The sequence below is a fragment of the Coloeus monedula genome (genome assembly GCF_965178545.1).
Source record: "Coloeus monedula genome assembly, chromosome: 16".
Taxonomy (NCBI): Eukaryota; Metazoa; Chordata; class Aves; order Passeriformes; family Corvidae; genus Coloeus; species Coloeus monedula.
Genome location: NC_138796.1, coordinates 2,290,650 through 2,311,585, shown reverse-complemented (window position 1 = coordinate 2,311,585; position 20,936 = coordinate 2,290,650). Strand labels below are relative to the sequence as shown.

Sequence of the window (20,936 nt, the reverse complement as noted above, 5' to 3'; positions counted from 1 at the left end):
CCAGCCCTTTTCGGACTGACCCTGCACGCTCCCCTCTCCGCCCTCCGCTCCCACACTCCAGCGGGGAGGCCACTCGCACCTGGGCACCACGCCGGGTCCCTCCTCACGGGCTCTTCCCTCAGCGCTCCCAACGCGGGGCAACTACGAGCCCCGGCTTTCCCTACGCCAGGTCGCCCTGCCCCATCCCGGGCCGTGCCAGTCCTGCTCCGCCACGAGCCGCAGCAGACACCTTCAGCAACCGCTCCCCGCCATCAACGCCGCAGAGCGCCGACGACCACCGCCCCTTCCACAGGCACCGACCCACCTCTTCTGCCGAGAGGCTGCGCACCGCGCGGCGGGGCGGGGCACGGCTACCCCGGACCCACCCTCCCTTCGCCCTTATTGGCCGCTCGGTATGAATTCACCTTGTGATTGGTCCAGCGCCCTTTCGATCTGTGCGGCGGGCGGCTCCCCATTGGCTGCCCGCCGGCGAGGCGAGGCGAGGGTGCTGTGTTTGAATCGCGGGAGGCGGGGGGCGGGCGGTGGCAGCAGCTGCCACGTTGCCGCCGGCGCAGCCCGGCCAGAAGGGGGAGAGGTTCGGCAAAGTCCGGAACCGCTCGGCAATGGCCGGAGGCGGCTGCTGAGGCGGGGAGCGGCTGCCGGCTCGCTCTGCCCCGCTCGGTGCGAGGGGGATCGTGGGGTGGGCGCTGCCGGCTCAGCCGCCCGGGAAGGGAAGGGGCGCGATGCTGGCCGACAGCCTGGTAGAGGAGTTCGAGATCCGCGAGGATGAGCCCTGGTACGATCAGCAGGACCTGCAACAAGGTGAGCCGGGGCCGGGGAGCCGGGGCGGCGGCGGGGGGCGTGTGAGGGAGGGAGCGCAGCGAGCCGGGTATGTGAGGGAAGGGGCCGTGGGGAACCGCCGCGGGGGTGCGGGCAGGGGCCGCATTGAGCGGAGCATGTGAGGCAAGGGGCTGTGGAGAACCGCCGGGCGCGGGGTGTGTGAGGGTAGGGGCTGCGGCGAGGAGGGCGTGTGAGGGAAGGGGCCGCGGCGGGCGGCGAGGAGGCAGCGGCGGCGCGGGGCGGCGGGAAGGGCGCTCGGGGGCCGGGGGTGGCAGGGCGGCGGCGGGCGGGTCGGTCGTGCCGGGCTCGGAGCGTCGGAGCCCGGGATCCCCGCACGGCCGCGCTTCCCGCCGCCGCGGGATCGCTGTCACCGGTAACGACTGCGGCCGTCTTTGTCTGAGGGAAGGAGGTGCGGCAGCCGAGCTGAATGGTGCCGGGGTCTCTCTCCGCCCGGAGGGAGGGAAGCGGCTCGCCAAAAAGTTGCACCTTGCGCGGAAGGTGAAGCAGCTTCTGTTCGGGGCAGGCGCTGGAAGCACCGGGTGGGATGCGCTGTTGCGCCCTGTTGAGTTCTTTGTAAGGGCTTCCAGTCGATGGAGTTGTAGTCGCAGCAGTGCTCGATTAGTCGCAGGTTCCTTAATAAAAACTTTTTAGGTTTTCCTATTAAAATATCAAATAACTCCATTATGTCTCAGAAGTATACGTGTCGCTTCTGTATGTAATTCCATCAATAGGTCTTAAAACACTACATGCAAGAGGTAAATGCTGTTCTCATTTCACAGATGAGAAGGGAGCCCAGAATACAATTATAATTGCACTAAAAATCTTTTTAACAGCCATGATACGGGAAGAATGTGCAATTTCCTTAAGAGCTTAGTGGCATTTATGGCTGGTATTTACCTAAGTTACATAGTTCTACTTTTTGTTCTTAATCCCAAATTTGTTTTGAAAGGCCAGCTCAAAAGTGGTGAAGTGGCTTCCTGCAAACCTGCTCCAGTCTTACGTGTTTTGCTTTTATGTTGAAATACATTAATTCTTGGGATTGCTGGGGGCTGCTGTACTGTAAACCATAGAGAAAGCTAAACAGTATTCACACTGAGATCAGGCATCTGACAGCAGAAACTTTCTTAAGACAGGAACAGGTCTCTCTAATTATATACTATATAAAACAGCTAACTGTTTGAAAGCTGTATTTAGGTACTCTTCACCCAAAATTGATGTTTTCGTGGCTCTAGGATACAAACAAATCAGTTTAAATAAGATCCTGAAACTACTGTTGGCTGTCAAAGGGAAGAGAGTGAAAAATCTGAAGACATGATTCAGTAATGTTTTTACTATGTCAGTGTTTATGGAATAGAAGACCTACAAAGAGACTTCACAATGTATAACAACTGACTTCTTGCCTTCTCGATGTTTATCTGCTTTCATTTTAATTAAAGGAAATAATCACCAGTTGACTCTGCTGTCAACTTTTAAGAAACAGTATTCCATTCTAGAGGTTACTGCTTTTTGGGGGTTGGTTAATGCGCTCTCAACATGTGAACAGTCTTTTTCTGGGGATTCTCTGTTCTCAAGCTTAAATGGAAGCAACTAATAGCCTCACAAAAAGGAAAAGGGGGAAAATAAACTGGTGGGCAAGTTGAAACGCAAAGAAGGAATTCCTTACAGGAATGTTTTTCAAATGTTGTGCTGTACTTTATTTCTGGACTCTGAAGGATACTACTCCTCCTGCTGCTAAGGCTAAGACACACAGATGTGTGTAAACAGGGTAGTAGGAGTGCTTATCAAGGTCTTGTGAAACCCTTCACAACCCAAACAATCAGTGCATGTTTAAAAACTGGTGAGTGTGATTATGAGAACCTAGGTTGTAAAACATTAGAATGCACCCTGAAACAAGCCTGAAGTCCTTGTCAGCCAGTCTTTGAAACTTAAAATTAGGGTAGGGGTTTTGGAAAACCTTGGCAGTCTTCCTACTTACCAAAGATTTTTGCCTTGACAGCAGAGATGGGCTTGTCTGGCATACTGCTCATGCAAAAAGTGCTCGTGGAAATCTTGTAAAGATGGGAACAGCCATCCTTCTGCAATGTTTTGCTGAAGTATGCTGACCTTCAAAAGAGAATTTTTTTATATGACTGCTCTTTTTGCATCTTGCTGTTACTCACTTTTATGGAATAGAGGGTATTCTGAATACAGAATAGGAAATAGGAAACTAAGTAAAAAAATAAAGGTTTAATTTTACAGTTAAGTAAACTTCAACTAGGTTTACTAATACATCTTGCACAATTGATGCCTTTTGCTGTTTAAAAGAACAGGCTTAATTTTATATTGAAAATTTCTGAATAATTTTGTTAGGTGGGTTATGAAAAAGTAGACGAGAAGGATTTTGGTACTGTTGATATCTTTTTTTCAATGATGGTAATGCAGTCAGAGATTGTAAGGCGCTGGTAAGTGAGGGCTGTTCAACATCACAGAAGACATCCTTGAAGTCTGGCTTTGGGGATTTCTGATGGAGCTGGTAAACGCCAGTACAACTAAGCAGATTTACGAAAATGAAGATCTTTAGATCTGCACAGACACATTTTGCATTATTAAAAACCTCTCTGCTTCCATCTTTATGGTGAAAAGGAAAAATGCACGTCTGTCAGAATTTAGCTGTTGCTTTACATAAATTTACAACAGAAAATGCAGTTTTGCTTCTAGTGTTCTACCGTAACTCTCTCCAGAGAAATGTAAATTAACACTTTCCGTTTTGTATCTGGAAAACATACATGGCACACCTCACTTGTAAAATTTGCTCTTAATAGGGCTTCCAGGTACTTGACAATGTAGAAAAGTCGATGCAAAAAAATTCTGAATTTTAGAAGAGGTGAAATTATTTCAGTACTTGCTTTCTCTGTGGTTAAGGTTTTATTGTATGTTCTTGAGCGCTCCCACTTGTATCCTCCCCCTCAGAAACAAATTGTCTTAATTATAAAAGTGTTTCTCCCATAGTAACCCATTTGTGCTTCTGCCAGTCTAACAAACAGAACAAGTGTGAAGTATGACAGTAATTCTATTATTCACCTTGTATTCCAAGTACTGTGTGGTATGTGCTGGTTGATTTAGTAGATGAGGGGGCATTTTAAAATGAAGCTATAAACTCCTAAATGTACTTAAACATGAAAACAAACTTTCACTTTGGGAAGGGAAATGATAGTAATTCCATTATGCATTATGTCTTTAACATAATCCTAAATCCTCTCTAAAGCTCTTATTCTACTCTATTAAAATAAAAGAATAGACTATTTAGTCTTTGCCTTGAATGATGCTAGTATTGTTGTAAAGATTGTGGCTCCTAGTAAAGATCTGTGCAGTACAAGATTTTGTGAAGCAGGACTCCATTTTCTATAGGATAATGAATTCACTGAATTTGAAGACTACAGTATTCCATAATGAGATAGAACAAACAGCTTGGTGTTTTACTGGGAGTTACTCTGTCCATGGTAAACAATGTGCAATCTGTTTACCAAATGGGAAAAATTTAAGCAGGATGCCTTAAGGTTTCGTTATCCAAATACTTTAAATCCAGCTCTAGCATAGGCTGCTTTGTAATGAGTGGTGCTATGGTGAAAAAGCAATGTGAGGATAAACTCCTAAGTACAGACCAATATGCCTTGTGCCTTCTAATCGTACATCTTTTGAAACTGAAGAACTCCCATGCAGTGGGATTTCTTTTAAATAATTTTTATGGCATTTATGCTAAGAATCTGACCTTAAGGTAGGAAACAATGCATTGTGGTTGTAAAGAATAGCACAGCTGTTGTTTTGCCAGAATTGGACATCTACAACTTTATAGGCAAGTGTTTGTACTGACTTGTCCTTGTAAGTCTGAATTTGGTCTGAATAAGATCTTTGGCTTATGTATGGAGATGGAGTAATCATTTTGGACAGGCTGCCAAACTGAAGGTTAGCACAAAACAATCTTGGAACAGTATTGTATGTATTACAGTTCCTAGCTGATAAGATAAATGAGAGGGGGCAGGAAAGAGGTAGGATAACATGTTAAAGAAAGGCCATTGCAGTCAGATGAAAATGGAATTAATGTGTTCTCTTCTCTGGCTGTAACTACTGATGATGCAATACATGTCTCCTGTTTATTAATTTAAGGCTTCTTGATGTGACTCAAAGTTTTTCTTGACTTTTCTTCTGCCTCTTTCCCATTAATGATACAAGTTCTGTGTGAGAACCAACTAGGTTGTACTGCATGCATGCAGGTCATGGGTCATGTGAGGGGAAGGAGGTGGAAAATCAGAGATTTCTAGAAGTCTTTTGGATCTTTGACATGTAGTACTTTACACAGAGTAATTACAATTTTAGCATTAATACCAGGATTTATTGCTTTGTCACATTATGTTAGCTTTTAAATTACACTTGTCTTTAAACATAATAATATAGGATATCTAGCACTTCTGATTCTGTTGAGCAAATATCAAGCTTCCCTCTAGAAAGCTGAGTGTTCAGATGACTTATTTCTTAATTTGCGACAACTACAGTCACTGCACCCTGGGGGTGATTGAAGATGACTGAAGTGAAATTGAGATTAAGTGCCTGAGAACAAATGACATTTAAAGTGATGTTTTGGAGCACATGAAACAATTCTTGTCATCACCTGGGTTTATGAGCTTGAAAAGCAGAATAGCTGCAAGCCTCCATCAGTTTTATGTCTTTTGATATTATTGGTTCACCATAAAAAGCGTCTGAAACTTTCATTTAGCACTTTGATCCTGAGTGACCTGAACTCTGAAGGAGTAATGGGTAGGAACAGTCAAGTAAATAAAGAGTTCATCAGCTTCGGCCTGGGTCTGAGGAACATTTACAGGGTCTCCTATGCTTATTCTTCTGAGTGCTGTAAAGATGGTGAACCCCAAGATATGTTGGGCAGAGGTGGTGCAGACTGGGCACGGTGTGGGAGGTGAACGTGGCTGGGTGTGTCTGGACAGCTTGTGGAGGAACTGAAGAAGCTTCATGACACAGAGTGTCTCTGCATCTCAGGGCCAGCTTAGACTTGCATTAGAGATGGTAGGTGAATGTCCTAACTCAGTGTAAGCTAACTTCCATTTTGGGTACTGGAGATAACTTGGAGCAGTTATAACAGCAATGAAAATACCTCAAGTATTTGATAACATGCTTTAGAATTAGATTGCATTATTGTTTCTCTCACTCACATGCAAACATGATTTCTTTGTTTAGATCTTCACCTTGCAGCTGAGCTTGGGAAGACACTACTGGACCGTAACACTGAACTAGAAGAATCCTTACAGCAAATGTATGCAACAAATCAAGAGCAATTGCAGGAGATAGAGGTAAAATATCTGAAGGATCCCCGTGTGAAAGCATCTAGACCTGCAACATACAGTGTATAAATTAAGATCTGAATTCCTTGAGATCTTATGGAAAATACTGAACAATCTTTCACCACTTCTGCTATTTTGAGAATTTGAGAACCAGTATAGGTAGATCATACTTAGAACTGTTTTTCTGATTACCAAAAGCTTTGTGCCACTAAGTGTCATGTTGGGTTTGGTTTGTTTAATGACAAATGACTGGTATTTTTCAGTTTTGTACAGAAAAGATACTTCAGTTATTTTTATTGCTCAACTTTGCTGATCTTGCCAGGTAAAACGACATTAAATTATATGATGATAAATACATTAATAATTTAAAATATTACATGAGAATTTTAATGAATTCTCACTGAAATTTAAATGCTGATAAGTGCAGGTGTAAGATTTAAGTAAAATCTGAAGATACATACTTCCATACATAAACTGGGCTGTGATAAAAGGAGCTAAAGTCTATTTTGATGTAAAAGAAACTCTACAAGGACAAAAAAAAGCCAACAATCAATCAAAAAACCCCAGGAAAAAAATCCCACTTAAGTAGTATCTAAATATAGGACATAGTGGATATATTGTCCCATATTTTCCAGGGGAAAAAACTCAAAAACATAACCATCCTTTCAAAACCACTCATCTTTAGGAAACAGAGTGGGAAAACATGGCTATTTTTGGCAATTCCTTTTTTTTTTTTTTTTAATATTGCCTATGTTCTTGCAGACCTAGCATTTGTCAGCATAATGAGATTTTTTCAGCTATTAGAGGGCAATGCATGGTCTCTAATAATCAAATTATTAAATATTCAGGACTTTGCTGACTGACAACATATTGAAAACATAGTCAGCATTTCAGTCTGGTTCTGGTGTGAATAACAGGGCACAGGCTGTGACTGGTATATACCAGATTTTTACAAAATCTGAGTTCCTTTGTGCTAGCAGTACTTCAGCAGTTAAGATGTGCATTTTGTACAGCTGCAGCTTCAGACTGAAAACGCTCACTATTGCAGTGGCAACAGGTAACTGAAAGAATCCTAAGCTTAGTACTTAAAGATATATAGGTGTTTTTAAAGTAGTCAACACAAATGCAGCATTTTTAGTAAGTGATAAACAATTTCTGAGTGCAGGTTTGATTTGTGGGAGTTTTTTGAGAAGTTACTTTTGTTTTGTACCTCATATATTGGCTTTTTTCTGTTATGTACTAAATGTAATCTTTGTTATCCTATTCATTCTGGGATACAATGGTTGGAATGGCTGATATTTATATTAGTGCTGCAGCGTTAAAAGGTGTATTTACTTATGCAGAGGCTGAAAATAACTCATTGCCATGAATAGTTTTTATAAAAAGATCCATTCTTAAGATGTAGAGAGGACAAGCCCTTCCAAGGTGCTATACAAACACTGTAGACAAGGTTCAACACTTGTATGAACAACCACGTGTAAGAAAGCGTTTAGCAGAGTTACGACACACCTTTTGAAATAACACACCAGAACTTTGTGATAGGCAACTAACCTGGCTCATTGAGTGTAGCTACGTAATAAGCAGCTGGATTTTAACACTGTCTAGAAATATGGAAAATATGCTATTGCTAAGCTACATTGATTTACAGAAATAGTCCGGTGCTGTTAAGAACGCAATATCCTATTGGTTTAAGCCAGTTTATTTGCTTAAGCTGTTCTGGTGGGTCAGTGTTTATTGACTACATAAGAGAGCTTCAGCTCCAGGAAGTGTCATGAATGTCCTTCCAGCAGTGATCTATAGTTGGTGTGTTGCAGGGTCAAGTACTTGTGTGGTCAGACTACCTCAGACATGACAGAGGAATTTTTTCTCTCAATGTCTTGCTCTACCAAGATTTGGGCAATACTACTTTTTGAAGGCTTTATCTGATACCTCTTCAGTCTCTTTCCTCCTATCCCCCAAGGAAGGTAGGAGATGTGTGTTAGATTGTCCTATTACCTCCCTCCGAAAGGAGAGGGGGAGAGTGGGAGAACAGTTTTTGTGATGCTTCAGACACATAAATAGTGCCTGCACCTTTTATTTGCCCAGCCTGTTGAGCCAAAGGCTGTATTTGTATCTGCTGTTACAACACACTGTCTTCTCAGTTCCATCTCCTGTCTCAATCTTTTCTCTTTCCCCAGTGCCATTTTAAAGTGTAATAGCAACAAAAAAAATTTCTTCCTCCAAAGAAGTTTCTCTTGCCTATGGATTTCTGGTAGAAAAGGGAAGATGAACCCAGAGATCAAATACCCAGAGAAACCCTCCAGCTGGGGAACTGAATAAATTAGCTTACTGGCACGAGGAATTGTTACAGGAATTCACTGAAACAAATGGGAATAAAATTTTCATATGCAAGGTGTAGTACTTAGCTGGTAAAGCACTTCAGTCTATTATTTTCATACCAGCATTTGTTTCTCTTGTGGGATCACAGGATACCCTGTTGCACAGGTTACCTGTGCAAATGGCAGATTTAGTCTCTGTGCTTGATTTTTTTCCCAATTTTCAAGTGCTTGTCTCTGCAACCTACATGTGATCTTTCAGCTGTTCCTGTAGCTACTCTGCTGAATTTTTGTACTGGCTTTTACAGTGCAGTATCTGTGTAAGTTTTTGGGGCCTTTTTCCTATTAATTTGGATCTTACAGGTAGCAAAATCTAGAACTGGCTGAGAAATCATTCTGAAATATGGCACTGCTTTGCCTGCACTGAAAGAGAAGGGTCAAAGTCTCTGATGTGCTTAAGATTACATCTCATATATTAAATACTAACATATTAAGCATTTTACATTTGGATCATTATATCTGACCTTTGTGCTGACACGTGTGCCACTAACTAATCGCTGCAGATGTAATAAAGTCTGGGTGGAAATGGCAACTTTATTCCTGCCTGAATCTGTTCTCAGCACTCAGACACTGGAATTCTGACACTGTCCAATTTTCATGTGCTAGAATGCAAGGTGCTGCTTCATGTTAGGTGCTCAGTTGTAGGGGACGTGGATTAAATATGAACGTCTAAAGTATTTATTACATCATCTTTTGGTGGTCTGGTTATACCAGGACAACGGGACACCAGCCCTGAAGATACTGGAGATGGACAGTGAAGGAAGTGGTGCTTCACCCCTTCCATTCATCTCAAACTTCTGCAAAAGCCCATTGTAATAAGTGGCAACATCTCTTCAGGCACTAAAGCCTTGGCTCCTGTGCTTGGCCACACTCCTTTTGCTAAGGAAAGTCTGAGGATATCCAGCTCCTTCCTCAGCTATAACCAATAGGGAAAGTTAATCTGAAGTGGGTCACACTGAGATGCTACTGCTAATCTACGTTCTATTTTTGTGTAAATCCTCTGTCATGTGTGCACAGGCTACAAAAGGATCTAGCCAACAGCTATCATGTTGATCTTCTAGAAGTCTGTATGGAGCAGTTACTAGTCCTAGATAAACTTATTATCTGTTCTTAAATTTCCTAAAATGTAAACCCACCAATCTTTTAATGAGGTAAAAGGTTAAGTAGAATATTAGAAGTTTTTTAGTATGTAACAGGCCTATGTAAAGAGAAGTAATTCTGCCTAGGAGTTTGCTGGATGTTGCTACTTAAAGCTTACTTTTAAGAAAGTAACATGTAGCAGTACAAAATATATTGCAAAATACAAATTCTATGCAAGAACAAAATATTTCAGATTTAGGGGGTTAGTTTTTTTCAGTTTGAGACTGTCTCATGTAAATGCTAATGTCCTGGGTGGGAGAATATAAAATACTTTTTTTAAGAGCTTTAGGTGATTGTGAACTGCTTAGACTAAGAATTCCAAGCTTTCTGACATTATTCAGGAAACTAAACACTCTATGTAGTTAATTGTAAAACCCAAAAGGATTAAATTGAGAATACTTCATGTGAGGCTTTATTTTTTAAAAAAGGCCAGAAGACCTTTGTTTGGGATTACAGTAACTAGAATAGTTCCCTGTGAGTAATTAAAGATTTGAATTCAATAACTTGATTATACTTCCTGACACATATTAGCCCACATACTGTCTTAAGTGTGACCACAACCTAAATTCTGCTGTGCTGAACCTAATGCTGCTTCAGACTGGAAGAACTTAGGTCAGCTGAAAATAAATTTAGTTATGTATGGTGCTACCCAATATTTCAGTTTTAATGCTGAGAAAGTTGTTGGGTCAACACAGTTAAGAAATTTCTGTTGGAGCCCACTGCAACCTTTAGGCCACAGCAGACACTTGAGGGCTGTGTTGGAGTCTGAAGGCTCTGTCAGTGCTGACTGCAGCACAGCCCCATCAGAAGGCGTGGGCACAGATCAGGACAGCTGGCACCATCAAACCCAGCTCCTCCAGGTAAAAGGCTGCTGGATCAGCCTGGGGTGACCTCCATGACCAAAGGCAAGCTGCCTGGTGAGTTACCTATAGCCTCTTGAGCTTACCAAAGCAAACACAGGAATTTACATTTGTAAAACTCAGGAGTTTCTCTCTGAATGTGAATAAAAATGGAAAACAGGAGTTGTGGCTTGTGTTTCAAGTGTAAAGCAGTAACAGCAGAACTGTCTTGCAGTACCTCACAAAGCAAGTGGAGCTCTTGCGGCAGATGAACGACCAACATGCAAAAGTCTACGAACAGCTGGACGTGACAGCAAGAGAACTGGAAGACACGAATCAAAAACTGGTTGCAGAAAGTAGAGCTTCACAACAAAAGATAATAAGGTAGCAAACTTTTACAGATTCCCTCCCCCCCCAGCTGATAATACCAATAAGAGCAGTCCAGGTGTATTTGTGTAGTTACTGGGTGGCTGTCTCTGTCCAGTGGCATTCTACAATACTGGTAAATTGAAAGGTTAGTTTTATTTAAAGGTCTTTTCACTTTCTAGCTTGACAGAGACTATTGAAAGTCTACAAACACACATAGATGACCTGCAACGCCAAGTGGAAGAACTGAAAAAGCCTGGACGAGGCCGGATGAGCCAGGAGAGATCTGAGCAGCCAAGATCAATGCACAGCTTCTCATGTTTGAAGGAGCTGTATGACCTCCGCCAGTAAGACTTTTTACCTTACATAGTAAAGAACACTGAAACTATTTTAAGCAAAACTTTAAGAACTAAGACACAAGCACAGATAGCAGACAAGCTGGAAGAAGAATTACCTGATGTTCACAACTACCAAAGTACCTGCACTGTGTGGTGCTGCCATTACTTTTGGCCTGCTTCTAGACCACACCAGTATTGGTACACCACTTTCTCCCCCAGAGCCAGCCATATCAAATGGTAGCCTGGAAAACTTACAACAGTTTGCACCCCAGTGTTTTCAGTCAGATAAAAGCAAACACACAGATAATCAGAAAAACAAACCTATTCAATGCAAAGTATTTTCTGTAACTTATCCTTTCCTTGAATGTTGATGGACACTTCTTTAGCTTACCTGAACTGAAGCTGGTTAAAATGATGCTAAAAGCTGGGAAGATAGTGCGTGGAACACTGGGTTGCCATTTAAATGTAGAGCCATTTGACCCAGCTGAACTGCATTAGGGGGCCCATCGGGACAATCACATGGTAAAAGCTCAGACTAACTGCAAGCCTAGAGGGCAGTTTTGTAAGGGAAGCACCTCCACAGACAGAACGGGCTCTTTGTGTCTGGGCTTCAGCACTGCATGGAGGTAGTACTCCAGAATAAATTGTACATCCAAAAAGAAGTTATTTCTTGGCAATTCAAAAGATAAGTGGATCCTTCAAGCTGCCAAAGGCTTGTGAAAATACCAGCCTACAGCATTGCTTTGTTAATTATGAAGCTTGTTCCTACCATGGATAGTGACAAAATTTACAGGAGTGGAGTGCTGTAGAAAAAATCAGTGTCAGAAAGTACTGTATGGTACAGGGAGGCAATGTGTATTTAAACTGAAATTATAATTTAAACTTAGATTATTCAATCATCTTGTCTGTAACTTGAAACTGTTAACGAGCTGCTATTCTGCCTAAGCTGCGAGCTTGGTTCAATGGCATGGAAGTCCTTACAAACTGTTCCGATTACTAAATCGACTGACTGGTTAAGTGCAATGGCCCCTGTGAATGCTCTGAAGTGTGTTAGCACACAGTTTAAATACATCATTAGTTACCCAGGACAGGAAAATTTTAGGTGTGGTCAGCTGTACTTCCTATGTTTGATAATCCTTATTTTGTTTCTGCAGGTATTTTGTTTATGATCATGTGTTTGCAGAAAAGATTACTTCAATGGATAGCCAGCTAAGCCCTGTAGAAGAAGAAAATGAGAAGTTAAAGAAGGCAGTGACAGTCCTGCAAGCCCAGCTGAACCTAGAGAAAGAGAAGAGGGTAACCATGGAAGAGGAATACAGTCTTATGGTGAAAGAAAACTGTGACCTGGAGCGGAGGCTGGTTGATATAGACTTGTATCGGGCTCGTGCAGAGGAGCTGGAAGCAGAAGTAGCTGAAATGCGACAGATACTTCAGTCTGAAAACACGGTCCATAATGCAGAGAAACTGGTGCCAGAATCCTTTTTCATTTCATTTAAGGAATCTCTAGACAGGGAGCTTGGTCAGAGCCTGGCAGATGATGGACTTCTGACAGTATCAGAGCTTGAGAAGAAGGCACTGAAACGGAGCAGCAGCGAAAGCTTCCTGAGCAGTGCTGCCGGGGCAGACATTCTCAGGGGCCATGAGGAAACGTGTATTAGGAGAGCTGAAGCTGTGAAGCAGCGAGGAATCTCTGTACTCAATGAAGTTGATGCTCAGTACAATGCTCTGAAAGTGAAGTATGAGGAACTTTTGAAGAAATGTCAAATGGATGAAGACTCTTTGAAACACAAGGCTGTACAAACGCTGAAGCAGTATTCCAAAGACCTAAATGTGGGAAACACCCAGTACGATCTTTCAGCTAGCAATCAAGAATTCACAATTGCTGAGCTAAGTGACTCTTCCACAAATGCTCTCCCTGAATATAAAGCACTCTTCAAGGAGATTTTTAGCTGTATCAGAAAAACAAAGGAAGAAATAGATGAACACAGAGCGAAGTACAAGACTCTCTCCTCTCAGCCATAACCTTATCTGTTAGTCAAGAACACACTTCATATGAATGTCAAGAAGACCCCTTAAATGGATGTATTTCTTAAGCACTCAAAATGAATGTTTTGGATTGGCTGGTAGCCCAGTAGTTAACCAAGCTAGTTAGTTATCAGCTAGATTCCCTGTTCTATGTAGCAGTAGATTTAATGTTCAGCACTGTCACACAAACTAGTGGTTGTAAAGCAAACAAATATCATAGCTTAATGCACACTACTACTTCATATTACACTTCATCTCTGGCCAGAGCAGTGACTGACACTAGTTTCCTTATTCCACTTCAGAAACAACAGAGCTAAGAACTCCAGATCTCTCACAAGAACCAGACTGAAGCTTTCCTTTGGTTCACAGGGATGATCTAGCCCTGTGACTATGCTGATGTAGAAAATTAACAAAAGCAAATCCCCAGCCAGTCTCAGGGGCAGCATCTCCTCCAGAGGGGAGCAGTCCAGCTGAGCGTGCTTTGGCAGGGTGGTGGAAAGCTGTGCTTGCTTTAAGCCAGTACCGTGTTTCAACAATCACTAAGCTCTCCCACAGATCAGTATAAATGTCTTCCTACTAAGAAAGGATTTGATGTAAAGTTTGTGTGGCTTTTTAGATACAGTTTCCTTTGTAGGGCACTTTTCTTAAGGCAAGATACTGTGAATTGACTCTGTGTTATTTGGGACCTACTGTTCTTTGGTGGAATGTCTGCAAAGTACATTTTTATGTGTATTTGGTAAGTTAGAGAGTTGTTATTTAGCTATTTAACTTTAGAAGTAGCATTGACATAGTGGAGTAGCTTTTAATGTTACATACCACAAACTCCAAGTGCTTGAGGAGACAGGCCAGGTAAAACCTTACATTGTTTTGTCTGTTGCTTCCAGTGTCAGCCTCTCTGGACCTATTCCATGCTGCCTGGGGGGGTGGGAGAGTGAACACAACACTGCCAGCACATACTGAAAACGGGGGATCACACTCTTGTTCTTCCTCTCCTTTTCCACTCCGTAATAGTAATTCATATATACTTAATTACTGAAAAACAAAGAACATGGAGATGGTGGTTGTTTAGAGCAGCTTCAAGCTGTGAAGAAAACAGATGAAGAGGGAGAAAAAAAGGCACAATGAAAAGGTGACATCCTTCTCCTTGTGAAGGGTCTCAAAGCTTCATGTGGCAGCAGTTCTTGGGAAGCAGCTTCCTGCCGAGTTGCTGCGAGGTACCAAACCCTTGACCCGGAATGTTGAGTTTCTCAGCTTTAGTCCAGCTGCTGCTGCTGCAGCTCTGCTGCCTTATGCTGTTCTCTGTTCAGCTCGTCCTTCAGGTGCAGTATTAAGACTTCATGTTGTGGGAGTTTCTCTAAAACGTATTGCAGTCTGAAAATTATTTAAAAATGGGAATCTGAATCTTCTGAATATTTTTCTAAGCAAATAAATAATCCAGTCAAGCTGCATGTGTAAGTAGTAATTATATCCATCTGTGCCAATCAGGAAACAGTGTGCTTGGTGCAGATGACACCTGCATTATCTAGGCTCGTCATCTTTCCTACAGAATGGAGTTCCCATGAAATTTGTATTTTAGAAAAGTTAAGCTGCATGGAAAAGAACAGGCCTGTCTAGGACAGAAAGCCAGATGAAAGTAAGTAGTTTTTCCTCGTTGTTGTGGCTTATTTCAGTGCTGTTCAAAAACGAGGCAAGTGGGGGAAAATCAGAAAAGCTGTTGTGCCATGAGGTTACTGTGCTGTCACTGTGTCCCTGCCACCTGGACCTGTCTCACCCCAATTCGGAGACTGAAAGCAGGAACCTGAGAAGGGCACAAAGAAGTTCACTGCCAGTATTCCGTACCACTTCAGGGGGAATCCACACCTGCTGGGCAGAAGACATGGAAAAATAGGTGATCTTCAGTGGTTTACTACTTTTGGCTAATTTAGAGCACTTTGATAGATAAAATTTTTGTGCTTTAAAAATACCAAAAATATTTCCTCAAAACTTCTTGATTCTTCTGTACTGTACCTCTCCCTTGGCTTCCTGTGCCATTGCTGAGCTCTGGCTGTCCTGCAGCACTTACCTGTGCAGGCTGTGCAATAAACCCCTCCAGGCTGGGCTCTTCTTAGAGCTGCTCTTGGAGCGTGGCTTTCCCAGAGAGCTTTCCAGCCACAGGCAGTAGGTCAGTGCCAGCCAGGGCTGCCTGAACGTAAAACACATCCCAGTTTTATTGATGTAGTTAATAAATTACACTAGCCTATTAAATAAGCTAGAGTTTTAGCAGTTTGAAAATATCTATTTTCCATCAAAATGCAAAATGCCGTAAGTATGGTAACAATATTCTTAGCCAATCTTATCTGGATTAACTACCTTAATCTGCTTATTTTAGTCAACGACTCAACTCAGCCTTTTCTGAGCATAAGGAGATGAAATCAATAGAATCCCCTTGAGCTTCTCATGTGATGGAAGAAGCTACAGCAGAGAGCAGGACCAGCAGCGCCCGTGTTGCGCAGTGCCCACAGCAGATACTCCTCTGGTACTGCAGGTATGGTCAGTTCAGGATGTGCCACCAGGGCTGGGTCCCTGTCCCTGCTGCTGCACAGCCCCAGGGAGCGCGGGGACTGCACTGCAGTTTGCTCTCCACCTCTGTCCTTCCTCCCCAGGCCTTCAGGATGTAAAAGGAGCAGGTGCAGCTTCTGTTTCTTCTTGGACAAATACAAGGCGGGGTAGAATTGACCTTTGAGATAAAATTTTATTTAAAAATTACACAAAATAGAGGTTTTACATGGTTGCCGTGTGGTAACTACAGCTGGATGCCTTCCAGAGGGTGCCCTCGGTTACCTACCTCGCTATATCACATCAGTAATGCACAAAGTCCCTCAAACCAACCCCACACCAGTAGAAGAAATCCAGTAGTTGTTCCCCATGTTTCAGATGTAGGTACTTTTCCAAGTAACTCATTTCACAGACAACAGGTGAGAACAATTGCTATGTAGTACAGAGTTCACAGACAGTGATTTTGTTCCCCCCTCCCAGGCCTGACATTCCCATGAACATGACTACCTGCTCTCTATGGAGAGGGCTGCAAGGGCTATGACAATGCTCAGACTAAAGTATGAGCATCCAGGGATTTAACAAAAACTGGGATGTTTGTAAACAAATTTAATTTATTGGCGTTACTTACAAAATAAAGTTTTAGACCATGATTTTCCATCATGTCTGTGTCACTATATGGTTTTATTTTTTCATAACGAAACAGAAAGAGAATTGCAATACATTAGAAATCCCAGATTAATCAAGCTGCAGACAGGGTCCCACGGTGCCTTCCCGGCGGCTCCCGCGCCTCGGAGGCCATGCAAACTCTGAGTGTTGGGATGTCAGTGACTGCCCACAATGCCCACGTGCCCCAGAGCAGCTCAGATCCTGCCCTGGCTGCCGAGGCCGCGGCATTGCCCCGGCTGTGCCACCCGCTGCAGGTTCCTCTTGTGTCCCCGAGATCACCTGACACCGCTGCCACCGCTGTCAGGACTGCACCGTCCCCTTAAGATACCACATTCCCCCGTAGCTCACGCAGCAGTCCTGGGGAGACAGGGAAAGGCTCTGTTAGGCTGCTCCGGCAAGGGAAGGGGCTGAGCTGGGACATGGTGGAGGCACCATCCCCAGAGGCGTTTAAGAGGTGCTGGGTGGTGTTCTGTGGTTACAGTGGTAGTGCTGCATTGATGGTCGGACTGGATCATCTCAAAGGTCTCTTCCAACCTTGAAGATTCTATGATTCTAAAGTCCATAAAATCTTGGGAACTGGCTGGCTCTGGGACAATAAATGTGATCAGAAACAGAAGCCTTTGTCCAGTGCACAGGAGAGAGCAGGAACCCAGAGCATGGGGTATCCCCACCTTGGAGGACAGATGGCTTCAATGGAGGGGACACACAGCAGGGGAAGGTTGAGAGCCACAAAGGGACAAATGATGCCAAGGCAGTGAGGAACAGTGGTGGCTCCTGGGGGAGAACGTGGGGCTCGTGCAGAAGCCAGCTGAGGGAGGGCAGGGTGTGTGAGGGTTGAGGAGCAGGGCAGTGGAGGGTGAAATGGGCTGAAGCTCAAGGGAAGAGGCCAAGGGGAGCAGTGGGACAGAGCAGGGGAGTGAGGGCAGTCACTGGATCTGAAGCCTTTTAAGAAACCCATTTTATGACAATGAAGTGTCAAACCTCAGAACCCTGCTGTGACCAGGTGTCCACGCTTAGGGCAGGAGAGCACCTCAGCAAAGGAGCGCAGGGACTGGCCTGTCTCGGGGCTCATTTCCTTGTTTCTATTAGGTGAGCACGAAGTCTCTGCAGTTCTGAGCTAATGGCTCCCCTTTCTTTTGCTCCAACCACCCTCTTGGGCAATTCAACACAGGCTCGAGCACTGCTGCAGAACTGAGGCTGTGGAGTTTAAATGTATTTTTGTTTCTGAAGTCTTGGGGCTCGTCCATCATGAAAACAAACCCAGAGGTTAGAAAGAGGGTTTGCAGACTTGATCTGCAGATGCGAAAATACAAACCCTGTCAGGCTGTTCCTCTGTGTATAAAAATGAGCACAGGCAGATGGGGAAATAGGAGTCAACAAATCCAATTTCACTCATAGAGGAATCCAATCTCTTGTGGCTTAAAGAAGCCAGAGAATCTTCCCTTTTCATTAAATCATACTTCTAAATTTTATTTCAGAAACAAAGGTAATTTCCCATACTCCTGTAACAAATGTATTCAAGGCAATAAGGCCTGCCACAACACAATGCTGGTTCCCCACTGACTTAGTGACTTATATAAAAACAGTGCCTGGTGACTTAGGGGCAGGTATTTTTTCTAGAAATAGGTTATCTGTTAAATAGCAACAGCATCATGAAAAACTAATGCCAGTACATTGTCTAGATGTTCCAGGAGAGCTGATACTTGAGCTCATGTAGTCGCTGACAAATCCCCCAGCACAGGGAGCCACAGGAAATACTGTCTAATAGGCAGAAATGTCTGAGCTTATTTTACTGCTAAGACACCTGGGTTCTTTCAAGTGAGACCAGTTTGCTTATTATCACAGCAACAGATCTGCAGTTCTTCAAAGATGCTATTATTCATTTGTAGATCACAATGTAATAAAGTACTTAAGCACTTGTCTTATTGAAGTGGGTGACAGTGAGCAAAGGCCCAGCCACAATGATTAAAGTATTACATTAGCTGGCAACTTTCTGCTTGGCCATCCTGCATCTCTTTTAAAGTCATGGCCTGTGTGGTCAGTACTTTATACCTTAAACTTCTTGAGCAAGTAAATGGTGCATCTTCAAAGACGGATGAAAGGATTCAAATAAACATTCACAATGAGATGTGTTAACTACTGCTCTGCCTGCTGGGTTTGGCCAGGGTTTTGCTCTGTACAAAGCTGCACATCCTGCTAGAGAATGAAGCACTTCCTTCTGAACATGTGGCACTCGTGCTCTTCAGCATTAACCAGCAGCAGTCAGTTGGTAACTCAAGAGCACTGGGCAGAGCCCTCCCACCTCCTTAATGTTTAATTCTGCATTATTTAAAAATAAGTATCACACTCAATATTCAATATTACTACACTCTATTCTCTGCTGCTCCAAGCTGACAGAGAGATTTGTTTAAATAATACAAAATAATGTGTGAGCCACTGCTCCTTGGAGGGAAAGAAGATAGAATGAGGCAAGTGCATTTTCAAGAAAACAAGCTGAAACACAGGCTTTGTCCATATTCTAACAACAACTGTTCTAATATCCTTACCATTTGTCAGTATATAATCCTTTGCTCAAATCAAGCATTAAAACTCACCTATTAATTGGATCAAACCCAAAGTGAAGAGAAGCTTACCTTTAACACTCTATCCACCTCCTGTTTGTTTAGATCCTCTCCACACTCCTGACTCAGCTGGTTCTGGATGACGTTCCTGCGCACTCGGTAGTTTTTCGAAAAGATTTCAAGCAAAACTTGGCGATGCTTTAAAAGAAAATGTATCGTAAGTACACAGAGAACAATTATTTCTGCCTTTCTCTCAAAACTGCACATGCCTTAGTCTGTACAAAACATTCTCTGAACTACGTTAGAGGACTCTTGCTTCATAATCCTGAAACCATCCCACATATTCCCGCTGTCCAGCAGTGCCTTATCCTCCAAGGGCTCTACAGGGGTCCCTCCAAACCCTGTGGCCACACCTGCACCTGTCCTGTGACCTGGGGCACCCCCAAAGGTACAAAAACACACTGAAGAAGGGGTTGCAATGTATTCCTCTCAAATGTGTCCATGGGAGTTCACATCACTCCAGACAAGAGCCTGGCTAGTGTTTGGCTCTTTCCTATAAAAATGTATTTAGTTCAGGAGCTAGGAACTGCACTGCCCATCCACAGGTCGTTAGGCACCTTCCCTTTCACCTCGGTCACTCTGACAGCAGTTAGAACTCAGGAGATGCTCACATATGCTGCAGTCATTTCCTACTCTGAGTATAAACAGATACAACAGATACGCCATTATCTCTGGTTAATGTTGCATTACCATCAAAAGGAAAAAAAACCTTGGACTGGAGCCTGGTCTGAGGCCTGCACTGAAGAATCCTTTCTTCACACAGGTTCAGAAATAGCCCCTGAGCTGGTCACTGACATGATTACCAACACGTTATGAGCTAAGAGCTTCCTTTCAGCTGGAAGCAGGTTGGTGTTGAAAACACCAATAGAGAAAGAGGAAAACTGTACCTGCTGTACCAGTTCCAGAAACATGGATGTAAACAATGCCAAATGCTCAATAAACAGTGGGGAACATCCCTTATTTTATCTTTACCTGATCGTAAGTGTCACCAGCTTCCCAAAGTGCATAGACCTTTAGTTCATCTGGCGAGGCAGCAGTCTGTGGAGGAAACTGAGAACAAGAGGCTGTTAAAAATAACCAGCTATTTAATGAGTCTGCCTAATGATTCTCTGATACTGTATCCCAGGACACCCATTGCTGAATCAGAACCCTGGCTGCCATGGAATAACTGCTGAAACAACCCAACTGCTGTCCCACCCCACACTGGAAGGGGTGCCTTGGCTCTGGCAGTCCTGTGCCTGCTCAGCACCTTCTTCACAGAGCAGAAACATGGTCTGTGTCACACCTGTGACCCAGGGAATGGGATGAGCACCATGGACCCCTGAGGTGTGCCTCGACGTGCCCAAGTTTGACTGATGGCTCTGGTCAGGGTGGGAAAACCCCCGCAGGGCACTGGTGCCACATCTGTCACACACCAACCACAGCTGGGCTTTCAAGGGAGCTGCTGGACAAACTGGAATCCCGTCAACTGTGCAGGGGACAGTTTTCCACTGGTGGAGAGTCAGCCACCACGTACCAGAACAATCCCAGGGCTGGGACCTTGATGGTATCCCATGGCAAGATGTCTGTAGGTTTTTCCTGTCAGCAGTGTTTGCTTCAAGACCATCCAGAACAGTACTCAGCTGAGAGCACCAACTGCATTGCAGGGTCCTTCTGGAGGGTTTTACCTTTACAATGGCAGGTTTTAGAGATTCAGCCTCTATCCTGTAGTTATCTGCTTCACTAATCCCAAGCCAGTGTTACTGACAAGCAGGTGCTTCTGGTGTATTGCCATCTCTGTTTTGGGGCAGACTACAGGACTCCAGAAGACTGAACACTGATGCACTTGCTCATTTCAGACTCCAAAAGTGACAGTGGTTTTGTGTATTTTGTTTTTTCCCCA

The 20,936-nt window shown here is 43.6% G+C and overlaps 2 protein-coding genes across 2 annotated transcripts in view; one reads left to right on the top strand and one right to left on the bottom strand.

Annotated features, from left to right (window-relative positions):
* Nucleotides 1-722: 722 nt before the first annotated feature.
* Nucleotides 723-13,229, top strand: CDR2 (cerebellar degeneration related protein 2; the record flags this gene model as incomplete). The annotated part of the gene is made up of 5 exons (XM_082291815.1): nt 723-801; nt 6,046-6,158; nt 10,739-10,887; nt 11,052-11,216; nt 12,362-13,229. The coding sequence occupies 5 exons, from the start codon at nt 723-725 to the stop codon at nt 13,227-13,229; spliced, it is 1,374 nt and encodes a 457-aa protein (XP_082147941.1).
* A 2,714-nt stretch (nt 13,230-15,943) lies between these two features.
* Nucleotides 15,944-20,936, bottom strand: part of POLR3E (RNA polymerase III subunit E) — a 28,878-nt gene continuing 23,885 nt past the window's right edge. Inside the window, exons 19-21 of the mRNA XM_082291856.1 lie at nt 20,027-20,104; nt 19,067-19,192; nt 15,944-16,790 (exon numbers count right to left, since the gene is read on the bottom strand). Of these exons, the coding sequence (XP_082147982.1) occupies nt 16,734-16,790; nt 19,067-19,192; nt 20,027-20,104 (261 nt within the window). The 3' untranslated portion in view covers nt 15,944-16,733. The remainder of the gene's footprint in view (nt 16,791-19,066; nt 19,193-20,026; nt 20,105-20,936) is intronic.